General features: G+C 38.8%; 1 protein-coding gene across 1 annotated transcript in view; it reads left to right on the forward strand.

The window, feature by feature from the left end:
* The window catches only part of LOC129220760 (follistatin-related protein 5-like), a 213,529-nt gene that overhangs the window by 98,069 nt on the left and 93,911 nt on the right, over positions 1-21,549 (forward strand). The window contains exon 2 of the mRNA XM_054855192.1: positions 5,545-5,671. Within this exon, the coding sequence (XP_054711167.1) occupies positions 5,545-5,671 (127 nt within the window). The remainder of the gene's footprint in view (positions 1-5,544; positions 5,672-21,549) is intronic.

The following is a 21,549-nucleotide window of genomic DNA, read 5'->3' on the forward strand; positions in this document are numbered from 1 at the left end:
CGCTAACGCTTCCTTCTGACAGATAGTCTAAAATAGTATTCAGCTTTAAGAATGATTTTTAGAGGGAAACTTCTCTCTGTCCCCTCTTCCTCCTAACATTATAAAACAAAGCCCAAAGTCGGACGTCAATTACGGACATTTTTCAGAAGAGCTGCTTGGTTTCGCAACATTTTTAAAGCCATTAGGGAACTTCTCAACGTCACCAAAGACAGCCTAGAATTCTGTTTTGAGACTTCGGTGCCGAAAAATTTCCAAAGAAAAAACCCCAACCTTCTCCTTCCAATCAAACCACCAAAGATACCCTTAAAATTGATTTCAATTCAAAATCATTTCAGTAAGAAGCCTCAGCGCTTCTCTCTACCCTAACGCCTACAACTGCGTAAGTATACGCATGCAATTGCGTTGCCGAAGATAGCCTAAAATTGCATATTTCAGAGCTTAAAATTTTCGCATTGAGTATCTGACCATTCCCAAATTCCTTGACTTCTTCTGCGTAGCCTAAGCTGCATTTTAAAATGTCGTAAAATTTCCTTTCGTTGCCCACCGATCCCCTAGCGTCAACAAAGAAACACTAAAAGAGACTAATTTTGAAAAAAATCGGGAGCAAACCCAACGCGCTCTTTCTAATAACTTTACTAAAACTTCGGTTTTTGACTTAAATTTAGCAATTTTCTCCAAGTGTGGGCCCTTATCTCCCCCCCCTCTTTTTTTCCTTTTGAAAGTATTTAGAGAATAATAAGGTCTTATTTTTTCTTCAATTAAATTTCTAGTTTTAATTTAAACACGTTTGACAGTTTTGTGTATTAGCTATTTCACAACGAGAGGGCGGCAAATTGAGGATCCGCCCCGGGCGGCAAACACTGTAGCTACGCCACTGGGGGTAGGCCGAGGGGAGTCCCGTTGCGAGGTCACGGGAAGTCACTGTGCCCTCATAAAAGGTTCTTTATTTGGCAAGAATATCATCATTCGGCGACAATTTGGAGTTCCTTCCGGCAAATTCAGTTTCCGATTTCTCAAAAGCTTTAGCTCGGGTCCTCCCTGGGCAGGTCCATCATGTGGACTATGAGGGAGCTGCTCCCTCTTCCAAAAATTTGGAAGCAATGTACTAATTCTAAATTGATATCGATGTTTAGTTGGGTTAATACCGCTAACTTTCCCTTTTCAATGGGCAGTGACAAATTTACTACAACCGAACTCATTGATAAATTTAGAAATTGAAGCAACCGTCAATTTTTTTTAATTTCAATTATTTTTTGTTTTAGAAGGGGGAAAGGGGAAAACTGCCTTCTCTTGCCCCCACTGGATACGCCCATGCTTCTTTCCCTTTGCTTCTCACTTAGTGAACTTAACATTGAAACATTGTGAAACTTATTTTTTGTATGCGTGATCTAATGTCAAAGGGACACAACTATTTTTTGCCAGTCATATTTGACCATCCATGAGATGGAAGGGCGAACGCCCGGAGGCATCTACTATTTTGCAAATATGCCAGTTTGCCGTTACCGTGTGTAAAACCATAGATGTAATATTAACTGGATACACAACGAGAAACCGCTACCACGGGCAACGAGCTCTTCTAGTGCAGGCGGGCCAGTGTCCGAACAGCGCATGCGCGCAACCACTTTTGCCGTAGTCTGATCGCTTTTGCCCGTCTATTTCAAGTTTTGAGCTTTTACTGGCAGCCATTGGTTTTCGGTTGTGCACCTAGTTATACTACATCTATGGCGTTAACGTCCAAAAAAGTTTGGAGACAAATCGTCAAGTGGTGGAAAATGTGTTTTATTATTTCAGTCTGTATTGAAATGAACACCGATTTGTGGTAAAAAACATGTAAACACCACTTGTAGAATATCCGATTGCAACCACAAGGGGAGGCAGGGGCGGCAAATAGGAGGGGCAAGAGGGGGCGGTCGCACCCCCAAATTTTTTTGAGCAGAATGATAAAAAATGGGTAAATTCAATTTTTGTTAATCGCAAATCATTCTTCATTTTAAAAAAATCGCTCTTCTTCTCAGTAAATAGTTGATGAAACTCGACACATTACCAGGCACAAACAAGTGTTCTCCGTTGAATGCATGAAACACTTTCTGGCTTTTTCAGCACAGAAAAAAATGACGTAGAACCATGGTGAGCTTTAACTAAAGAAGTAATTTTCCTATATATAAGGCTAAATTCCTCATTGTGTAACGATAAGACCCGGGTCTATAAATTTCGGGCCCCCTGCAACAAAATCTGTAGGGCCTCTTCCCAATGGCCAGCAGTGTATATTTGCAAGCCTTAGTGCTTTTTTTTTCCAATTTCTCGTGTCATTTAGCCCCTTAAGGACGTGCCCCCCTCCTCCCCACTGCGGGATCTATGGGAACGCAGATCCGGGCCTGGATTTGGTACGATGGTAGATACAGTATGAGAGGCCGCCGTGCAAGCAAGTGGTGTGCATGATTTTCAAAAGAAAATTCCTTGGGACATAACATTGATTTTACGCTCATATTTTAAGTGTATGTTTATTTATTGAGTGTATACTGCTTTCTTCAAGTAGAGAAACATTCCAGCTACTCAATGCATAGCATCCATTCACAGAAACTTCTAAAAAATACACGCTATTTTTGAAAACATATACATCACACATCAACAAATTCCTTCTTTAACTATGACTCGGAGTGACACAAGATGGTCTTCAATAAAGCATTTCAACAATAAAGTTAAAACAATAAAGCATTTCTCGATAACTTCAAAGCAGTGATTTGACGCCTGGCAGAATTATTGCAAAACGATTCTTTCAATAGTGAGAAAGCTGGTGCCCTCTAACATGAATGGCTTCGTTTAAATTTTATTTAATTTGTTTATATCGTGGAAAGATTTTGAACAATGCTTTACTCGATCAAAACATCTTCAATCCGTTACCTTTATTTTTAGACTATTCAAGTTTCAGTTCAGTCTACAATTGAAACTGTTAATGATTTTAACTTGTATATTTACTTTAACCAAGCGTGCAACTTTTCAAAAAAAAAATCTTACTCTACTCCAATTTAAAAAAAAAATCAATTTAGGATATGTAACAAATATCTCCATGATGATGAAAAGTTAAACATTGATTTAATATTTTGTATAAACTAATAGATTCATTTTTAATGAAAATAACTCAAGATTTGATGAATATTTTTCTGTATTGTTTGCTCTATATTATCTGAATTGGATGTTGAAAACAAAAAATATAATATTTCAATGAGTCACGAAGCACTGTTTTGTGGATAGAGGCTAGATTATTCAATGATGAAAACTGAAGTCCCTCGCAATTTTTAAAGTTGCTTGGGTAATTTTGAAGAGCAAGATCTGAAAAGTATTTTTATGCATAGCTTTGTTACCTCAATTAATTTTTTAACTATTCAACCAGCTCAGCTAGTTAAGCAAGATCATTTTTATGTCTCAGGAGGTTAGAGACCTTTTTTCGGAGCACCATGGATCAAAAAATTTTTATCTTTAGCTTTACCGGAAAAAGAGCACTACCCTGGGCATTGATGGATTAGTGCATGATTCCCTGTTCTTCCGAATTCCGAAAAACATTTATTAAAAATTCATTAAAATATAAAAACTGTAGTATCAAGGTGTTTCATATAAAACGAATTAAGATTTTATCATAAATTTCAATACATTTTATAAGTTATCATGTTTTCAAACATTATTGATTGTTAATATTAGACTAGTTTTATGACCACCTCTTGTTAGTCAGTGTGTGTTTTGTACCATACTGAGGTAACTCATATTTCAGAAGCTCGACCCCCCAAATGTAATGCTGAAATGCCGCCCCTGAGGGGAGGTATACAAATATAGACCACACTTCAACCCTCTCCACTTTTGAGTTATGTACGTACGCACATACAGACGTCTCGAGATATAATTCACTCGAAATGGTTAAAACAGACAATTTTGCTGACCATATTTTCGTCAGTGCGTACATCCAAGGCTCGTCTACGCACGCGCAGACGAGATGCAGAGACTATACAGTCGGATCCCGCTACAACGCGATCCGACTTACGCGAAATGGCTATAACGCGAGTTTTTCATGAGTGATGAAATTTTTGTGCGGACACAAATTACTCGCCTGCAACTTGAAATTTGTCGGAACAGAGCGGCGGAGAGTTAGAATGGGCTTCGTCGACACTAAATATTGGTTTCGTGAATGGACTTTCATCCCTTTAGCATCACTGAAAGCGGAAGTTCACCCACTAAACAACGCTTCGCTTTAGTTTATACAAATAACCGCTCCGATCCTTAACTTTTAATTTTTTTCATTTTACATATGAACAATGCTCAAACACATTCTGATCGCGCTTCATAAACCTTCTTCATTTTTTAAATTATAAATATATTTACTATATCTATACTGTTAAGTACTATAATAAGGCTGTAGTGTACATACTGTAAGTACCATACTGCTTTATTTTAAGTATCTCTCCCCCATTAATCATTGATTTTGTGCTAAATTACAGAATGTTATGTCAAATAATAACGCTTTTTCTAAAATACAGAAAAAGTCGGTTCTTTGTAAACGATACTGCAATACATAATTAATAAATGGTTTGAAACAATATGAGGGGTGTTTACAAACGTCTGAAACAATTGCTTATAAAAACATACCTTGTTCCACAACGCGAAATTCCGACTTACGCGAGGTGTCTTGGAACTGCTCGGGGTTAAATAAAATCGACACTTAGGCCGAAATTTTTAAGCGAATTTCTTTCGCGTATGCATTACTTCCTGTACTTCGTGTACCAGGAAGTAAAAAGGCTACGAATTTCATTCGGATTGTCCAGATACCCGGATCAACGATAACCGGATAAGCGAGGACCTACTGTACTTGCGACTGAAAATTACGTCTCGTATTTTAAGTGTTACAAGCATCGAACCTACTGCTTATTCAGAATCAGACAAAAATATAAAGTATCTGCGCACGCAACTCAAAAGTATCTGCAAGCTAATCATTGTTTATCACGTAAATAAAAAATTAAAAAAAAAGAAAAAAAAAACTGGGAGGGGGGATTGTCGGGATTTAAAAAAAAAAAAGAAAAAACATTTTAAATCATAAGTATATAAGTATAATCATAAGTATCTTTCGTATATACTATCTATTTATAACTTTTACAAATTATTCAAATAATATCAGTTTAAAACAAATTAAAAGTAAGCAGTAAGAATTTGAACGATTATCGCGAGGTGCGCGAGCACGCAGCGAATACATTCACCGAACGCGCGGGTATATATACTATCTTGTAATAATTTTTTTACAATCTAAATAAATAATATCAATATCAATTTAAAACGAATTAGAAGTAAAGATATTATCTTTACTTGTTGTTCGTTTCAAATTGATCTTCAATTGATCTACATCTTTTATTTAAGAACTTTTACGATTATCGGACGACGTGCAACTCCGCGGCGAATGTATCCGCACGTCAGCGGATGTATCCGCGCACGGCGTGCGTCTACATTATCTAGCTTTGCTGCTTATGTCGGATTTTAATGTCTCATCATTCTTTTTGTCCACAGGCCAACTTTGCGGACCCTGGCGTCTTCTCGGAGGACGACGAGGACCACTTCTTGGGGGTGGATCAGGAGGACGGCCACGAGGACGACGAGCCCCCTCTGCCCCCCAGGGCGCTGCCCATCCAGAACGGTAAGCCTCTCTGTCGTTCACTTTTGCTATTACGACAATGACGTCATACCGCCGCTCTTTATTTCTACTCTACTGTAGCCGTGTGGACAAATTCTGAATCAGGAGGACAAATTTTTTTCCGAACATTGCAAAAACTATGAGAGCTGACTTTCAATTATTCATTAACATTTCGATGATTCGACTTTTCGTTTGTACGCTGTTTTATGACTCCCACGAAAGACGCATAAACGGAGCATTATTCTATATTTCTGAAATAGCTCTCAGGGTTCGTACGCTCCTTCAAAACTCCTCCAATACTCCTTCATTCAGAAATTTTTTTGAATGGCCCTTCAAACTCCTTCATTTTGGTTTGAACTCCTTCAAAACTCCTTCTTTCTTAGTTCAAGACTGCATAATCGTCCTCTATGACAGTAATTAAAATACTTCGATCGACAACTTAGCTTTGTCATAGGGGCGCAGGTATTAGAGTGATTTTAATTTAGTAATTTGATATATATATTTTCATGAAGTGATTTATAAATTGGTTATAAAAGTCATAAAAGTTGAAAGTGAAAATATTAGATGACTAAGACAATTGATAAGTGAATTAAAACATGCTTAAATGGTGATTGGCTATTTTGTCAAGTATTATGATCATTGCTTTAAACTCCACCACACTCTCAGTAGCAAAAGTCAGCTTGTTCAAGATTTAAATATTGAAAATACATTAGTAGATGTACTATATTAAGTGATTTTGTTAAAAAAAGCTATTGTTTAGTAAATTGCAGTTCTGACATTGTAAAAAGAGTCATCCACAAGGGATGTCATGCCTTGAGGGGAGAGGGGCTCATGAAATTGTGACAAGGGGAAAAGAGAGGGTGACAAAATGTGACATCACAGTTATTGTAACAATATGTTTGTAAAAAATATGACGTGACAAGAGGAGAACTTTGGGGTGAAGTGTGACACTTTGTGATAAAGGGTGCTGATGGTCAAATATATTGAAAAAAAAGTGTGACATCATTTAATGACACTCCATTAGTACTCCTTCAAAATCTCATTTTACTCCTTCAAAACTCCTTCTTTTTATTTCTGAAATTGAGCACGAACCCAGCAATTCATCTTCCTGAAAGTAGATCTTTTAAAACTAGGCGTGGCCAAGTGCCGACTCCATCCAGTCTGCCATTGTATGTCTATGGTGACTGGTGCACGTTAAATATGTGGTGATCATAAGATCCAGTAAGTCCACATAAAATCAGTGTCTCTAAGGCGTTTTTCTCCAGCAATTTCCTTGAAGCCTTACAAATCTTGAAGCCTTAGGATTAGCATAGAGCAGAGTTGTAGGTGCTTCACATGACCATTGTCTGGGGGCGAGGTCGATTTAGCGCCTTTTTCGATCTTCTTTTACCTTCAACAAGACACTCGTAAATAACGTTTGCGAAAAACAAAATCGATAAGATGCGAAAAGATTTATCGCTAAAAAAAATGTCGCTAGTTAAAAGACGGACGGTTTTTACAACATTTTTAAACAAACGAGCTGATGTGTGCATCACATGACTTCCTTCTACTCCAATTTAATGTCATTTCCCCACTACTGGCAGTTTTAATGTGATTCAATAGTTTACTCTCTAAATATCACCAACAGTGGCCAATTTGAAACCAAATTTAAAAAAAAAATCGCCAAATTTGTCGCAAGTTGGCGACAAAACTTGGCGACCAAAAGACTGGCGATATATCGCCAAAAGCCCGACAAATTATAACACCACTTGAGTTTACATCGAAATTAATAATGATTTCCCCCCAAAAAGGGGCAAAAGACCTCTTTAGAAACACACAAATGCAACCAAAAGGGGAGGGGCACAACGAGACCCCACTAGTACGTACTAAATTTCAACTTTCTAGGACATACCGTTCTTGAGTTATGCGAGACATACATACGCACATACGCATGTACGCACATTTGCACATACATACGTACCACAAATAATGGTATGTAGGTTGGACCCTGGGAGTGTTTGGGGGGAGGGGGGCGACGTTTGTAGAAACTCATCTAGAGGTATTGCGGAAATTTGAAACCAATTTCCAATACACATGCATGATTTTTACAGTGAAAACTTAGATATTGCGGGAGGCCGTGTCTCCCCCCCCCTCCCCCAATTTCGACACCGACTACAGGAAAAAAAATCTTTCAAAGTCCTTCAGCAATCTCTCATTTCACCTGTTATTATTTCTGTCATTTATGTTTACGAGGCTAAAGATCTTCTTCGGATACCGCAAACAATTGCGCATGTGCAAAATCCAAAAAAAAAAGGTCATTAGTTCATCTGTATAGAGACAATCAATCATCGAGAGCGCTGACAGAAAAAATCGACATCGGCGCTTAGCAATAGACACCCTCTCTGCCGATACACAACACACACACAAACACATACACACACACAAACACATACACACACTCAAACACATACACACACTCAAACACATACATACACACACACGCATACATACAGACACCTACACATACATACAAACACCTACACACACACCTACACACAACTACCCACACACTCATCACACTCATGCCTACACAAAGACACAAACACATATGCCTACACATACATACAAACACCTACACATACACACACACCTACACACAACTACCCACTCACTCGTCACACTCATGCCTACATAAAGTTACAAACACATATGCCTACACATACATACAAACATCTACACATACACATGTATCTGTCATACACATACACATCTGTATGGATCTTGTGAAAGGAAGTGAAAAGAAAAAAGCAAAAAGTGTCATTAGTTCGTCTGTATGGAGACAATCAATCATCGAGAGCGCCGACAGAAAAAATCGACATCGGCGCAATGGACACCCTCTCTGCCGATACACAACACACACAGAAACACATACACACACACAAACACATACACACACTCAAACACATACACACACACGCAGACATACAGACACCTACACATACATACAAACACCTACTCATACACACACACCTACACACAACTACCCACACACTCATCACACTCATGCCTACACAAAGACACAAACACATATGCCTTCACATACATACAAACACCTACACATACATAGAATCACCTACACATACACACACACCTACACACAACTACCCACACACTCATCACACTCATGCCTACACAAAGACACAAACACATATGCCTACACATACATACAAACACCTACACATACACACACACCTACACACAACTACCCACTCACTCGTCACACTCATGCCTACATAAAGTTACAAACACATATGCCTACACATACATACAAACATCTACACATACACATGTATCTGTCATACACATACACATCTGTATGGATCTTGTGAAAGGAAGTGAAAAGAAAAAAGCAAAAAGTGTCATTAGTTCGTCTGTATGGAGACAATCAATCATCGAGAGCGCCGACAGAAAAAATCGACATCGGCGCTTAGCAATGGACACCCTCTCTGCCGATGTTTTAAGTTCGAAAAGAGAAAAAAAGCACTAATTAAAATTTGTGAAGTGCTCTTTCTCCCAGAAATACTTAAGATCTCGAGTTTTTTTTCCTCTCCTCCTCTTTTTTTTCTCTCCCCGCGCTGATCGTTTCGCAAGATGCCTCTTTACGCACTCATTAGTGGAGACGGGAGACAAAGGGCGAACTCATTAGCGATGCGCCACTAATACATCGCTTAAAATCGAATGAGAGGGGTAGGGGGGGGCATTCGGAACACGCTTTCGAATCCCCCCTCCTCTCTCGGAAAGGCACACTTTAAATGAGATGGATTTTGAGTTGTGTTTCGTTCCATTTCGCGCTGCCATTTCGTAATAATCGCGCCAAAAGCAATGGAGGGGAGGGGGAGGGGGGATCTTATGCGAATGCTACACTCATTAGTAACACTGCTACAGTTTTAAAGAAACTCATTTTATTATTTTATTCTTCTATATTGCATATCCCTGAATAGTGAATAGGAAAAGGATTTTTTTAGAAAGTCTCCTTTCTACCCCCTCTCTCTCTTATTTAGCAATCAAAATAGTGACAGAACGCTTCTCATTCAATTGTTTTTGCGATTGGTTGATAGCGAGTCACGTGATCCCTTGCTTTATAGAAAAATTCTTTAAAAAAAAAAAAAAAAAATTCTACTGATCCGTGCTACGCATTCGCAAGGAATTCAAAGATTTGGTTTTTCAAGGTTTTTTTGAGCAATCACGATTGCTTATTGCTTTCATTTGACTGTTTTTGGCGTCCTTTGATTTTATTTCCCCACCGCCACCCTCCGCACCATCACCGTCGACCGGCTCCTCACGATGCTGCTCCTCTAGCAAAAGCCGTCTCCAGGTTGCGTCCATGTCCTACACACACGCGCATACATACACAACTACACACACGCACGCAATACACACACACACGAACACCTATACAACACATACACACACATACACACAACTACCCACACATTCATGCCTGCACATAGACACAAACACATATGCCTACACACTTATACATATACCCTACACACAAACACACACTCTCGTGATTGCAAAAAACATAATTTGAATTCAAGATGTCAAAATTCAAATTAATTTTTTTTTTCTTTTTTGAGGAATCACGATTGCTTATTGTTCTCACTCGACTGTTTTGATGTCTTATCATTTTATTTTCCCACCGCCACCCTCCGCACCATCACCGTCGACCGGCTCCTCACGATGCTGCTCCTATAGCGAAAGCCTTCTCGAGACTGCATCCATGTCCTACACACACGCGCATACATACACAACTACACATACGCACGCACACAGACACAAACACATACAACTACACACATACGCACCTACACACAAACACATACACACACAAACACATACACACACATACACCTACACACACATACACAAACACATACACCTACACACATACGCACCTACACACAAACACATACACACACAAACACACACACATACACCTACACACACATACACAAACACATACACACACAAACACATGCACACATACACACATACGCACCTACACACAAACACATACACACACAAACACATACACACACATACACCTACACACACATACACAAACACATACACCTACACACATACGCACCTACACACAAACACATACACACACAAACACACACACATACACCTACACACACATACACAAACACATACACACACAAACACATGCACACATACACACAAACGCATACATACAGACACCTACACATACACACAACTACCCACACATTCATGCCTGATTCATGATTGTTGGAGGGAAATCTAAAATGAGTTTCCTTAAATATCTCGAAAAATCATTTCTACCTTTTACCTTCTTGTTTGAAAATATTTTTTAAATGGTTTCTTTTATTTTTAAATTAGTGGTACCCGCACGGTTTTGCCCGTAATAGAAAATTAAAAGGTCTTTTGGTTCGCCTGTATATTTACAAATATTGTACGGTGAATTTTCTCGCCAATTGGCTTGCGCCCATGTTACAGTTCCACGTAATGATAATTTCGTAAAATACTGGTCCATCTTATGATAATTTTTTTCTTAAAATTGGAATGGAAAACGAACCTCATCGAATTTTTGAAAAATCGCTTCCAGGGGCACACCCCCATGCTACAAACGAACATTGTGCCAAATTTCATGAAAAACGGCCGAACGGTCTAGGCACTTTGATCATCACAGAGATCCCGACAAACGGAGATCCGGACAGAGGGAGATCCGGACAGAGAGACAGACTTTAAGCTTTATTATTAGTAAAAGGATAAAGACAATCGAAGTATGATTTTTCCCCCCAATTCTTTGCTTCGTGACGGTATTGCAATCTTGTCGACTTAGCTTTTGGACAATATTCCAAACCAATGGTTACAAAAACTCAAAAAGTATATGTAAGTAAAGAGATGCATAAAACAATCGAAAAATAGCATTTTCATAGGTAAAAGAAGAAAATTTTTACCTAATAAAACCCTAAAATTTAAACCCTTAAATTTACCCCTAAAAATTTTATCCTCCTAAAAAAATCCCATTCTAAAATTTTCCCCCTAAATTTAGGGGGAAAACCCCTAAGTTGGCAATTGCTCGGTCATAATCCCTCCCCCTTCCTCCCGACTCCGATCGCGGTCCATCTCAAAGTGTTGCCATTCAAGGCAGGAAAAATGAAACCATTTTCCCGTCGCTCGCCCACGAACGATTCCCCCGCATTTATCCATCCGGTGGCAACAGACGGGATCGATCTCTCCCGGCATCGCCAGCGCCACCTGGGCGGAAGAACAGGTGCGGTAACCCATCCATTATTTATCGTCTGAAGAAGACGGATGGTCGGAAAGCCATTTCTTATTTCGAGGGACTAGACGGGGACGGGATTTATTATTATTTCCTCCCCCTCTCCCCAGAGCCCTGAGAAGTTTCTGGAGCGATGGATCGTTTCTTTTTTTTGAGATTTTGAATGGTTTTCGAAAACACAGAGCGACTGACTCGGAATGATCTGAGATCGAAGTGTTCTATTAACCTACTCTGAATTTGGAAATTTATTGAGAAACTAGTTGCGTTGCCCGGCTTTGCCCGGTCTATTTTGAAAACAAAAATTGTGTCAAGTGACGTATATTCAACAATCAGGCATAAATAAAAGAAAAAAAAATCATCATGCAAAATTTCAACTCCAAACAATGACGACAGATACTAAAATACTTTTAAGAAATTAAAATAAAATGAGAACGATGGATTTAAAAAGCGTAACCATGGAGACACAAAATAAAATAAGTTTCAGAATTGAAAATGAGAAAGATGGAAATAATGGATTCAAAAAGCGTTACCGTGGAAACGCAAAATAAAATGGTTAAAAACTTGAATAGAGAACAGATTTTCGAACTCCATTTAATTCGCTTGTATTTTTTTTTCCAATGGAGATAGAGAATTAAACTTCCGACCATAGGTCGAGTTAGGTCTGGAGTAAAAAAGGTAGCTCTTTTCAACGGTGTCAAAACGAAAACTGTAGGACAATTCCTTCACTTTTTATTGATAAATTTAATGAAGAAAGTAGTGCCTAAATTTCAGCTAAGCCTAAACAAATTCGAGCTAAAAACGTAAATAACTCCCGCCGCAATTAAGTTAAAGCGTCGGAACCAATTGCGTAGAACGCGGAAAATTCTTCCCTTTCCAACGATATATAATATTACTAATTGCGAGTAATTTTTAACCCCCATATTCAGGAATTCATGTGAAAATTGGGCCTAAATTGGAATAAAAAAAGAACTATTCATCGAATTTTTTTCGAACTGGTCTGCAAACCTTCTCAGGACTCAAAGGAACAAATTGTGAAAATTTCAACGAAATCGGCCGGGTAGTTCTCGAGTTTGGCGAGTTCAAACACACAGACGCTTTTTGGACACTTTATTTTATGCTATGTAGAGATAATTTTTAATGCATCGGAGCGGGGCAAGGGGTTGAAGCAACGATACCTAGTACTCATAAGGTATCGTCATCCAAAGGGTATAGTTAGTAATCAAAAGAGAGACCGTGCTAAGCATTCCCAACTGCGCCAAATGCGGTTGAGTAAAAAATTTGGAGAAAAAGAAATTCTTCAAAATTCTCATAGAAAAAGATCGATCCTCGAAATTATGTCAAAATATTTTTAAAAATTTTCGCAAGACAAAATAAACTCCACCAAACAAGTGTGTTATTTTTTTTTTAAATGTATGCTGCATTTTTTAAACAGAAGTACAAATGTTTGCATTTTATACTTTTTTAAATTATAATTTGTCCTCTGATTTTTTTAAAATTTGGTTAATAATGTTTTTATTTTGAATAATTTACAGAATAACAATTTGAAATCTGCAGTGCGGCCCTGAATCGGTATCAAAAAAAAAATTTTCAACAGTTTTCCTTACATACGACATGGAAGGGTGACGAAATGAGTTAGGACAGGCTTCTTGGGCTCAAGTCAGTGGCGTGGCTAGGGAGGGGCGGAGGGGGCGGTCCGCCCCGGGTGGCACTTTTTGAGGGGCGGCAATTTCACACTTCTGATGCGGAAAAATAACGCTTTTTCCCAATAAGTAAATCATGCTTTTGATCTTTTTTTAGAGTCAAAAAAAGGTCTTTTCATTCTAAGGTTGTGGTGCGACTATGATAATAAAATTACTCAAATACAAAACATGCAGAGCCGTGTCCAAGGGGAGGGCTTTAGGGGTTAAACCCCTCCCATTGGCGAAAAGTAATAAGGAAAATGAAGAAAATATATGTTTTTTTTTGGCTTAAATACATTTTAATGTAAAGTTTGTGTTTAGCGGTTTTTTTTTTTTTTAACTTTCTCTCTTTTCTTAAGTTTTTCTGCAATTTACAACTGTATTAAAGATTTCTCAACTGAAATAATATTTCGGAAAAACTAAAGTGGAAGAACTGCTGAATGATCTATCAATGCAAAGCATTAATATTGTTTATTGTAAGGAGGTTATGATGAATTTAGCATATGTTGTAGCAATGAAAATGCATTAGTGATGGTGTTTGGTAATGTAATTTGTATCTGCAATAACCTCTTTCTTGTTTAGTTTATTAAGCATTACTTCAATTATTTAGAACATAAAACCTGATATACATTCTACATTATAAAATAATTTGTGGATAAATTTTAGTATTTATTGCAATGTACCGCATAGTAAGCAGATTTAACTAAAAAGAAACAAACAAGGTTTGATTAAAGTGAACCTGTAAAATGAAGGAATACTTCTTGGTCACCTGCGCAGCCAAAACTATCCCTCAAAAAAAAAAGGGGGGGGGGGGGTTCAGCAGCCCCTCCAGGTGTATAAACGCCATACTGGGATCGGCAATTTGTCGTAAACTAAAGGTTGTGGGGGTTCAATTCCCCCTCCCGCAGGTAAGATTAAAACCCCTCCCTTTATGAAAATCTGGACACGGGCCTGAAAACATGTGTTGTTCTTGTGGACATCTGAGCATTACATTGTTTGTTTTTTCTCTTCCTGCGTCTGAAGCTACAGGCTGAGGGCGGTGTCACATTTTTCGGGAAGTGTAACCGGAAGAGTCTTCCCATCCCTTAACGTCACCAAACAGCCCAAAAGTGCAGTTATAGGCCTTGATTCTCAAAACATTTCCAAAGGATAACGCCTATCCCATCCCTTTACATCCCATCATTAAGCCTAATATTGGGTTTTTAAAATTTCAATACCAACAAATTCCTGAGGGCGGTCAAACCTTAACCCTTCCTGTAACGTTGTAACGTCATCACAGTTGGCTAGAAATTTCGTTTTTAGAAATTTCCAAGGGAAGACCGCAAAGTCTTCTTTTCTAAGTGATGAAGAGCTTAAAATGAGCAACCGTTTCGAAAAAGTTTTCGGGTGGGAAACCCCCCTCCGAACTCTCTCTCATGACGTTGTCCGTCAAACAACGGCTGAAGTCGCGTTTTTAGGACGTCATTTTCAAAGCATTTCATAGGGAGAAGGGAAAACCATCTGACTTCCCAACATTTTTGGAAATCGTTGGAAACTTATGCCGTCAAAGTTAGCCTATAATTCCCTTTTTTGAAACTTCAGCATCGGAAAATTTCTCGAGAGCTCACGTACGTTCCCTATTCTCTATCAAAAGTGGACAAAAATTTATTTCAAGTTTGAAAATATTTCGGGAGGAAAATCCAGCCTTTGTTGGAGTTAGGGGAGGCCCTTACACCACTAGATACAGCCTACATTTACGTGCTTTCCAGTATAGTTGAAAAGCTTTCCGGACAGCAACGCTGAATCTTCCCCAATGTCTTCACGTATCCAAAGATAGCCTAAAATTGCTTTTTTACGACTTCAATTTAGGAAAATTTCCTTGCGAATTCAAAATCCCCCTAACGTCACCAAAGAAAACATAAAACTGATTTTAATTTTGAAAAAAAAAAAAAAAAAACAATATATCGAGGGAGCTCAAGGCCTCTTTTCCATAAACCGTTAGCAAAAATTACTTAAAATTCCGAATTTTGACTTAACTTCCGGAATTTTTCGGTCAAGCTCTCAGTTCCTTCTTTTTTTTCTTCTTTAAGAAAAATAAGAAGGAAAAATTTTTTTTATTTTTTCTTTATTAAAATCTTATTAAAACATTTTTGACTCTTTAATGTATTGACTATTTCCCATCAAAAGGGCGGCAAATTGAGGAACCGCCCCGCGCGGCAGAAAGCGTGGCACTACGCCACTGGCTGGAGCCAGTGGCGTAGCTACGTTCAAAAGTACAACGACAAAGTCGATGGGTTTTAAAGAATCAAAAAACGTCAGCGTTATCTTATGTGACTCTTCTGATGATGAATATCTTCGCGTCTTACTGATCCCCCCCCCCCTCCCTTCATTTAATTTATTCATTTTGTTTCATCTATTTATTTTTGATCTCTTCGTATTCAATTGATTGTCATTTCCGTTTTATTAATTCGTTTCTGCTGACGACAAATCTTTTCGTATTTTGTTAGTCTCTTGCTTTCCTTTTGTTTTCTTTCTAGCAATTTCTTCTGGATTACGGTTTTTTGAGCAATCACGATTGCTTATTGTTCTCATTTGACTGTTTTTGGCGTGCTATCATTTTATTTTCTCACCAGCACCCTCTGCACCACCACCGTCGACCGGCCTCACGATGCTGCTCCTTTAGCGAAAACCGTCTCTAGGTTGCGTTCATATCCTACACGCATACATACACACACACATGCCTACACACACACTCACACACATACCCACACACACATACCCACACACACATACACACATACCCACACACACACACATATACACACACACACACACTCATGCCTGCACACAGACACAAACACACGCCTACACACATGCGCTTACACACACACACGCCTGCACATAGACACAAACACACACCTACACACACACACTCACACACATACCCACACACACATACACACATATACACACACACTCATGCCTGCACACAGACACAAACACACGCCTGCACATAGACACAAACACACACCTACACACACGCCTGCACACAGACACACATACACGCCTGCACACACGCGAAAAAACACGTGATTGCGAAAAGCATAATTTGAATTCAAGATGTCAAAATTCAATTTTTTTTTGTGCTGTTCATTATTTTATTAAGAAATCATACGAAATTCTATAACTACAATTGATTATACATTTAATCTATCTCCCTCAGCAATTTCTTATACCAATGATAGTCAAATAAATTCACTTAGAGTATGAATTTCATGTTCATTTTGTCTCCATTAAAGTTAATTGGTTATCAATTTATGTTTTTAAATTTGGACTCTTTTTAACAGTGTGACCATTTTTATATTACAACCACGCACACTTCTTATAGCACCCTAGTAAATTGTGAAGCGGATATTATTCTTATGCGAAAATATCCGCTTATGCGGTCGTAACATAAACCTTTAACTCTTTAAAAATATAAAGCTAGACGACACAACAACTTAAGAACAAGGAATCCAAAATTTTATTTATCAACAATACAATTATTTTTGCAGTCGCCACGTAAACAAAACTGTGTTGCCAATCCAATATAAGAATGTAGCGTCCTTGTACAAAGAGTAAATATAAGATGGAGAAGAAAGGTAGAGAACGCTACAATTGTTTCATGTGACTTGATGCATTCTGGTATATTTTGTAGTAAGTTACCGCCCTAAACCAGGGTTAAGGTGGTGTGCTAATTCTACATTAGCTACCAGTTTGTTTGGCTCTCTTGGCTCCCTTAAGAGGATTTTCGCCACCAGCTCATGTGATAACTATTCCGGGCTGAAGAGTGCTAAAAAGCACGAAACTGCAGTCCTCGGATGGAATAACTGAGCTGGTGGTGTATTTTAAGTATTCTGGTATAACTTCAAAACAAATCTTTTGAATAAAAAATATTCTTTTGAATAATAAATCTTAAAATATGGACTGAAATTTATGCCAAACAGAAACTTTTAGCATCCCGAAACCTGGCTGTAAACTTTGTTCGGGACAACCTTAATTCCTGATTTTTGTTTTCACTTGCTGAACAGTTTCATTGCATTAAACAAAACAAAGTTCATTTGCTCGTCTTAACGTCCACTCTCTCCCTTTCCACCAATCAAAGGCGAGAAATAGCGCCACCTATAAAAAAAATCCCAACCTAACACCGACACCTCAGCCGAATCAGGAGGGAAAGAGAGAGAGAGAGAGAGAGAGAGATTAACTGCACCCGCGGGAGTCATTTTTTAATAGTCGTTCGCCGAAAATGGCGCAGCAGTAACGAGGAAGCGTTCCGGTACTCTTAGGAGGTACAAGAGATGTCCATTAGACGTTCTCTGAACGTCCTTGTCATTTTGATGGCAGAGGGCTCTCCACGCTCTCTTTTGTCGGAGCTCGTGTCTCCCCTTTTTTAAGTGACTTTTATGTTCGCTTGAAATGTAACCGGGCGACATTTTTAATGGACTGTTCTGTCAGCAGGCAGTGCGCCACGGTACTGTTCCGAGTCTGCCTGTGCTTGAAATGTCTCCAAAATTTTCGAGTCCGTTCTTTTGACGTTTATCTATGAGCGTCAGTCAGAAAGTGAGTTGCACTGCTCAAGAAAACAAATTATATATATATATATATATATATATATATATATATATATATATATATATATATATATATATATATATATATATATATATAATATATATTAATTTGAATTTTTGGCATCTTGAATTCAAATTATGCTCGTGTCTCCCCTTTTTTAAGTGACTTTTATGTTCGCTTAAAATGTAACCGGCCGGGCGATATTTTTAATGGACTGTTCTGTCAGCAGGCAGCGTGCCACAGTACTGTTACGTGTCTTCCTGTACTTGAGTTGTTTCCAAAATTTTCGAGTCCGTTCTTTTGACGTTTATCTACGAGGGTCAGTCAGAAAGTGAGTTGCACTGCTCAAGAAAACAAAACAAAAAAAATAATTTGAATTTTGACGTCTTGAATTCAAATTATGTTTTTCGCAATCACGAGTGTGTGTATGTAGGCGTGTGTGTTTGTGTGTGGGGAGTATGTGTGTTTGTGTGTAGGGGTATGTGTATGTGTGTGTAGGCATGTGTGTCTGTGTGCTGGCATAAGTGTGGTGGTAGTTGTGTATATGAATATGTGTGTAGGGGTATGTGTGTCAGTGTGTAGGGGTATGTGTATGTGTGTGTAGGCATGTGTGTCTGTGTGCTGGCATAAGTGTGGTGGTAGTTGTGTATATGAATATGTGTGTGTATGTGTGTAGGGGGTATGTGTGTTACTGTGTAGGGGTATGTGTGTGTAGGCATGTGTGTCTGTGTGCTGACATAAGTGTGGGTGTAGTTGTGTATATGAATGTGTGTGTGGGGGGGTATGTGTACGTGTGTGGGGGAGGAGTATGTGTATGAGTGTGTAGGCATTTGTGTCTGTGTGCTGGCATAAGTGTGGGTGTAGTTGTGTATATGATCGTGTGTGTGTGTGGGGGTGTATGTGTACGTGTGTGGGGGGGAGTATGTGTATGAGTGTGTAGGCATTTGTGTCTGTGTGCTGGCATAAGTGTGGTGGTAGTTGTGTATATGAATATGTGTGTGTGTATGTGTGTAGGGGTATGTGTGTCAGTGTGTAGGGGTATGTGTATGTGTGTGTAGGCATGTGTGTCTGTGTGCTGGCATAAGTGTGGGTGTAGTTGTGTATATGAATGTGTGTGTGGGGGGTATGTGTACGTGTGTGGGGGGGGAGTATGTGTGTGAGTGTGTAGGCATTTGTGTCTGTGTGCTGGCATAAGTGTGGGTGTAGTTGTGTATATGAATGTGTGTGTGGGGGTGTATGTGTACGTGTGTGTGGGGGGGGAGTATGTGTATGAGTGTGTAGGCATTTGTGTCTGTGTGCTGGCATAAGTGTGGTGGTTGTTGTGTATATGAATATGTGTGTGTGTATGTGTGTAGGGGGTATGTGTGTTAGTGTGTAGGGGTATGTGTATGTGTGTGTAGGCATGTGTGTTTGTGTGCTGGCATAAGTGTGGGTGTAGTTGTGTATATGAATGTGTGTGGGGGGTATGTGTACGTGTGTGGGGGGAGTATGTGTATGTGTGTGTACGTGTTTGTGTTTGTGTACAGGCATGAATGTGCGGGTAGTTGTGTGTATGTGTTTGTAGGTGTATATGTGTGTATGTGTTTGTGTGCGTGTAGTTGTGTAGGTATGCGCGTGTGTGTAGGACATGGATGCAACCCTCAAAAAAAAAAAAAAAAAAAAAAAAACGAGCTGATGTGTGCATCACATGACTTCCTTTTGCACCAATTTAATGTTATTTCTCTATTATTGCAATTTTAATGTGATTCTCTCTCTAACTCTCTAAATATCACCAACAATGGCCACATTGAAACCAGATTTTAAAAAAACTTGGCGACCAAAAGGGTGGCGATATATTGCCAAGTGTCCGCTAAATTATAACACCACTTGAGTTTGCATCGAAATGAACGATAATTTCCTCCCAAAAAGGTGCATAAGACCCCTTTAGGAACACCCGAATGCAACCAAAAAGAGAGGTACACAATTAGACCGCACTAGGAGTTTACGTACCAAATTTCAACTGTCTAGGACATACCGTTCTCGAGTTATGCGACATACATACACAATTACGCACATACATACGTACATACAAACGTCACACGAAAACTCGCTGTAATTAATTCGGGAAACTTCAAAATGGATATTTCGGGCGTCTATACGTTCTTAGGTACATATGTACGTGTAGTCGGGTGGAAAAAAAGACTCAACATTCATTTGGGGGTGAGCAAAATGGAAATTAAGGTCGATTTTTGAGTGAAAATTTTTTTGCGAATACAATACTTCCTTTTTCGTAAAAGGAAGTAAAAAAGGATTGAAAATTTACATAACTTTATTGTTATGTTAAAGTTCCATACAAGTTATGTTAAAGTTCCATTTTGTGACGCATCATCGGTACGGGATATTCAACGTAATCAGAGGAAGCTCAATTCGGAGGAAGCCTCTAATTCGGAGGAAACTCAACATTGAATGACCTGCATTCCTTCACGACGTTCAACATAACCAAAAACCAACAAAACTCATCATTTAGTGACGCCTCATCGGTACGTGATGTTCAACGCAATCAGGGTTATATCCGGAGGAAGCTCAACATTGAATGACGTGCATTCCTTCACGATGCTCAACATAACCAAAAACCAACGATGCACCAATTCGTAAGAAGCTCAACATTTAGTGACGGCTCATCAGTACATGATGTTCAACGTAATCAGTGACATTTGAAGAAAACTCAACGTTTAATGACTTGCATTCCTTCGAGATGTTCAACGTTATCAAAGATACTAAGATTCGTAAGAACCTCAACATTTAGTGAGGGCTCATCATAATACGTGATGTTCAACGTAATCAGTGACATTTCAAGGAAGCTCAACGTTTAATGACGTTAGTTCCTTCACGATGTTCAACATAACCAAAAACCAACGATGAACCAATTTGTTAGAAGCTCAACATTTAGTGACGGCTCATCATAATAAGTGATGTTCGACGCAATCAGTGACATTTGAAGGAAGCTCAACGTTTAATGACGTGCATTCCTTCGAGATGTTCAACGCTACCAAAAACCAACGGTACTAATTCGGAAGAAGTTGAACATTTAGTAACAGCTCATCAGTACGTGACGTTCTACGTAATCAGTGGTATTTGAAGGAAGCTCCACGTTTAATGACGTGCATTCCTTCGCGATGTTCAACGCTACCAAAAACCAAAGATACTAAGATTCGTAAGAACCTCAACATTTATTGACGGCTCATCATAATACGTGATGTTCAACGTAATCAGTGGTATTTGAAGGAAGCTCCACGTTTAATGGCGTGCGTTCCTTTGCG

This window comes from Uloborus diversus, chromosome 1, assembly GCF_026930045.1.
Source record: "Uloborus diversus isolate 005 chromosome 1, Udiv.v.3.1, whole genome shotgun sequence".
In the NCBI taxonomy this organism is placed as follows: Eukaryota; Metazoa; Arthropoda; class Arachnida; order Araneae; family Uloboridae; genus Uloborus; species Uloborus diversus.